This window comes from Caretta caretta, chromosome 14, assembly GCF_965140235.1.
Source record: "Caretta caretta isolate rCarCar2 chromosome 14, rCarCar1.hap1, whole genome shotgun sequence".
Lineage (NCBI taxonomy): Eukaryota > Metazoa > Chordata > Testudines > Cheloniidae > Caretta > Caretta caretta.
In genome coordinates, this window is record NC_134219.1 from 1,955,362 (window position 1) to 1,960,189 (window position 4,828).

At 46.9% G+C, this 4,828-nt stretch overlaps 1 protein-coding gene across 1 annotated transcript; it reads right to left on the bottom strand.

The window, feature by feature from the left end:
* CBX8 (chromobox 8) lies at positions 1 to 4,510 on the bottom strand. The gene is made up of 5 exons (XM_048818888.2): positions 4,360 to 4,510; positions 3,849 to 3,892; positions 3,576 to 3,641; positions 3,410 to 3,476; positions 1 to 3,200 (listed from the first exon to the last, which is right to left on the bottom strand). Exons 1-5 carry the CDS (start codon positions 4,426 to 4,428, stop codon positions 2,367 to 2,369), a joined length of 1,080 nt encoding a protein of 359 aa, XP_048674845.2. The 5' UTR covers positions 4,429 to 4,510; the 3' UTR covers positions 1 to 2,366.
* Between the last annotated feature and the right edge of the window lie 318 nt (positions 4,511 to 4,828).

Sequence of the window (4,828 nt, forward strand, 5' to 3'; positions counted from 1 at the left end):
TTTCTATTTACAAAGTATATATTTAAACTCACATAAAAAGCAGGAATTATGTAGACATTCACGGTTGGCAGAAGACACGTAGTTAAGCTTCACTTCTGAGACTGAGATTTAGCCAGATTTGTTTTTACAAGTCTTAGAATTAAATAACACACACACACACACACACACACATCCAATATATATGTAGATATGTACATACACACAGGTATGTCTAGCTTTATATATGTATATATGTGCGTATCTAGACACATATATATTTATACAGGTCTGGAGTGAAGAACGCCAAACTAAGATCACACCCTGACTCTTTAGAATGAGGCGGGAGCTGCATTGTGATCTGTTTAACAAGGGGAAGTATTTTCCAGGCTTCAGGTACATAGGTTGGAGGAGGGGTAGATAAATCCTCATTATCATACACATGGTAACAGACATGTCCCATGTAGGTTTGACCTGAAAACAGTATCCATATTGTTACATTTCTTGCTTCCATTCTTTGTACAAACTAAGTTTAAAATCTTGGTTTTACAAAATATTAAGTTAAAAAACACACAAGCAGCTCCCCATGTACAGCCTAAACAGAGTCCCCTTGTTTATTTTATGGGATGAAAGCGATAGTCCCAAGGATGGAAGGGAGAGGGGTCTAAAGAGGTAGGAGGTAAAATTATCCAGAATGGGCCTAAGAGTAGCAAAGGCTACTCCTTCCCCTTCCTCTTCCCATCAGGCCCCATGTGCTTTCATCTTATGTGCAGTCCCCACATTAAGAAGCATTTAAGACCTTCACTGAGCCAATCAGACAAGATGGGAAAGGCCAGGCTCCTCTGGCCCGGGTCCTTCAGGGCTGCTGGACAGTTTTGTGCTTTTGAACCAACAAAGGTGCTTAAACCAATATATGTTAGAAGAGGAGAGCTCCTGTTACACCTTGAAAAACAACCCCAATACCTACTCCCTTCTCTCATAACAGGCTCAAAAAATCAACCTCTCCCTCAACTAGGTAAAGTTGGAGTATGGAGTTCAGAGCGAGAGAGAGAGAGAAAACACACTTCTAGAATCCCCACATGCTTTCTGCAAGGTAGCAAAAGATTTCTGGTCTACGCTAGTGGATGGAAGCCACTGCGTTTTGTTCAGTCATTAAATCCCACTAAGCCTGGAGCAAAACCAAACCAAACCATTCACATATGCCTTCCAAAGAGAAGGGTGTGAACAAATACTAACGGCCACCTGTGTCAGCAGCACCTACTTTGTGCCTAGTAGCAGATCTCCTCTCAGCCACTGTGAAACTGGCATAAGACAGGGAGAATATTTATTTTCTCTAACCCCAAAAAGTGACTCTGGAATTTGTTGGGGGGAGATGTAGATATTACCGAACACTGTATCTGGAGTCTCCCAGCAGTCCAAAGGGAACTGTGCCCTGGAGAAAAAGCAACACTTTCGATAATAGAATGAGCATCTAAATATGGGCAGTGACACTTTATCCTCCCAAACTTTTCTGGCATTTCAGGAATGTAAACAGATTTTTTTAAGTGGGTGGGGGAAAGAATCAAGCAAACAGACAAAATGAAAACAGCTTCTCAGCTCAGTTCTGTCTCCCATAACTGCTATGACAATTCTATTAAAGTGCATTTCAGTATCACTCCTTTTAGGAATCTTAAACATACAAGCCTCCTCTTCATTTGCAAGAAGAGTTCATTCAAGTTAATACTTCCCTAGAACAACTTTCAGCCTTTTTATGGACTTCTGCTTTTTTTGATTTTATACCAATTTTTTTTTTTAAATTGGAAACAAAACCCAACAATACTGTAAATTCAAGTGCTTATTTCAGCTGTCCAGACTGACAGGTCTGGATACAGCACACTTGATTGTACAAGCAACACCTTATATCACAATCAAGAAATCAGGGCATTTTGCCCTAAAGGGATACAACTTCCCCACTCATCATCCAGAGCATCTTATGAAAAAAACATAATTAATAAAATCCCAAAACATAATTAGCTACAAACATCGTTAATTATATACACTGGCTCCTGCAACAGATACATGAACTCCTTAGTTCTCAGTTTTATTGTCCTTTCTAAGAGGAACTGAGCAGTCACTGTTCAGTCTCCATTTAAATAAAACAACTTAGAGTTGAAATATATATATATATATATAGATATATATATATAGGTATTTTTTCTTAAATAACATATTTACATCTAATAGAAAATATAACTCTAGAGATAATCTTTCCAATGAAACATAAAACTAGAGAGAAATAAAAGAATGCAAGCAGAAAGAATTAAGACAGTTTCTAGGTCCTGTCCTGGAAAAAAAAATAACCACCAAGCTCTAACCAAGCCTTTATCTCTCTGGATCTATCCTGCAAACACTCATCGCTTTTCCTTAAAGAATCCTTGGTCCGTGCTGCTCTCTTTAATTGTGACGGTCAAAAAGTTAGATGTCACATCAGTCACCACCACTTTCTCCAGGTTGTTGAGAGATGGGCTCCAGGACTCCTCTTCCGGGTCCCCCAGAATCCTGGAGACAGGGATTCTGGCAATGAGGGAGGGCCTCCCAGACTGAGTCCCCACACTGTCTCGATACAAGCTTCCCACAGAGCCCTGGTTTATGGAGCTGTGCATGATCTTAGGGCCACCAGGGTCCAATCCATCTTGCCCCTTGGGGTCCAAAAAGTCTGACCTGTGCTTGGTGACCCTGGGTGGGTAAGTCTCTGAAGCTCCCAGCTTCATGCCAGTCTCTGCTCTATTGGGGCTGGACATGGCACCAGAGAGATCAGGCTCCTGCCTCCTGGCCAGCTGGATCACACTGTGTCCTGAGCCAAACTTCGCCACCCCAGGAACGGCCTCCTCTATTTTCCTGGTTTTGAGGTAGTCCCCCATCTTGTCCCCTGGCTCACATAATTTCCTCTTGGAGACATCCAGAGCCTCTGGCAAGTCCTTGTAATGCTCTTTCCTAGGCTTTGGGCCTCTCTTTTTAGGGATCTCCCCAGGTTTATCTTCCATTCTCCCAACCCGGTCCCGGATGCTCTCACCCTTCAAGGTGCTGGGACTGCCCTGGGCGGGCAGAGCTATGTTTCTCAGTCCTTCCCTAGCCCGGGAAGTGGAGCCCAGCTCCTGGGGTGATCTACCAGGATATGGCACCCGGATCCCCCTGGCAGAGTCACTGCGGAATTCATACGTTTTGGCTTTTGCTTTTGCCTGTGCCTGCAAAGAAGATAAATCAACCGGTGACTTTGTTATCCTGCCATTCGGCTCCATAATTACAACTTCCCAGATAAGGACTGGCCTTTCCACAAGCATTCCCCATCAGTACTGGAGCGGGATCCTGCTATTAGCATGCTGGTTCGGATGCTCCCCATTGCAGCATGCAGCCCTCTCCACTCACCAACTAAACAATGTCAGTGCCTCCTTACCTTTAACAGGAAGGTTTTGGGTTTGGGGCCTCGCTTTTTGGGGCCGTATAGCTCCATTTCTCGTTCCCTAGAGGTATTAAAAAAAAACAGTTTCAATTCAGCATTGCTACAAAACAGAGCAACGTGTTTATAAGAGTGATGTATATGACTAGCAAAGATCTTGTACCTTTCCTCAAAGGCTGCAAGCAGCCGGGCATCCAGAATGTTTTCCTCGGGTTCCCAGGTGCTGTACCTATTAGGACACGCATAGAGATTGAAAAACAGTGTCAGTTGTGAGTGGGGGGGGGGGGGGTGAGGGGGGAAGACAAGATATATAAAATTAAAAGAAAACAGGATCTGCCTTTCCTTTCTATTACAATGCAAAATAAATAAAATAGATAATAACCACCATCTTCTGAGTATTTGCTAGGCTGCATAATTGTACATATAACCTACTTACTTCTGAGACCAGCCCTTCCATTTCACGAGATATTCCATGCGCCCCTGCAGTTGCACAGAGAGAAAACAAATAAGCATGGGGGAATCGAGATAGATGCATACAATAAAGATATGCATGTAGCAATATGCATGCAACCAAATAAGCCTGCACCAATAGGCATGTGTCAAATATATGCAAACGGCCAAATGCATGGAACAAAAAATATGCGTGCAGCAAATCCATGCACCCAAACAGGGATGCAGCAAAATGCATCTGGCAAAAACATGCATGCAGCAAAACGCATGCAGCAAAGCATGCCTGCAGCATATTTATAAAAATGGGCATGCAGGACAAAAAAATAACCAGACGCAATGTGTGCAGTGCAAGTCCAGGGGAAGAGGCAGCTTTGAACTGCTGCTGCAAATAGGAGCAGCTGGGGGAGGGAGCAGGGCTGCTCTCCGAGGCGATCCCGGCCTCCCGCAGGCCTGGGGGGCCGCATGCACGGGGGCTGGGGGGCCCGCGAGACACCTACTTTGCGGATGCGGCGCTTGAGCAGGGCCTCGGCCGCGAACACCCGCTCCCCGACGGCTGAAAGCTCCATGTTTACTCGGCCGCTGGCAGCAGAAAAGCAGCAGCCAGCGCAGCCCAGACCATAATACTCCGCCCGCTGACGTCAGCCCTTCCCGTGCGCCCCCCCCCCCCTCGCGTCCCTCCCCCCGCACTTGTTGCTGGCGGAGCCGGTGGAATATTCCGCCCGCGCCGCATTGGCCAGGCCCCGGCCCCGGCCCCGCCTCCCCCCCGCTGCCTCCGCCCCCTTCTCCCCTCCCCCAGCCGCCCCCCTCCCCTCCCCGCCTCCCTGCTACGTGACCCGCCTTTCAATAGCCAGGGGGCGGAGCCAGCGGAGCGGCGAGAGACCGGCAGGGGGCGGAGGGAGGGAGGCGGGGGCCATCGGAGCTGGGGGGCAGAGCGAGCCCCCAGGGGCCGGGGCCCCGCTGCCTGGC

Bases quoted from the DNA above. Each gene is read 5' to 3' on its own strand.
- CBX8 (XM_048818888.2), bottom strand. From the start codon at position 4,428: ATGGAGCTTTCAGCCGTCGGGGAGCGGGTGTTCGCGGCCGAGGCCCTG. The intron at 3,642-3,848 runs GTAAGTAGGTTA...GTGTCCTAATAG, and splicing joins TGGAAGGGCTGGTCTCAGAA to GTACAGCACCTGGGAACCCG. The intron at 3,201-3,409 runs GTAAGGAGGCAC...TCTTCTTTGCAG, and splicing joins CCAAAACCTTCCTGTTAAAG to GCACAGGCAAAAGCAAAAGC.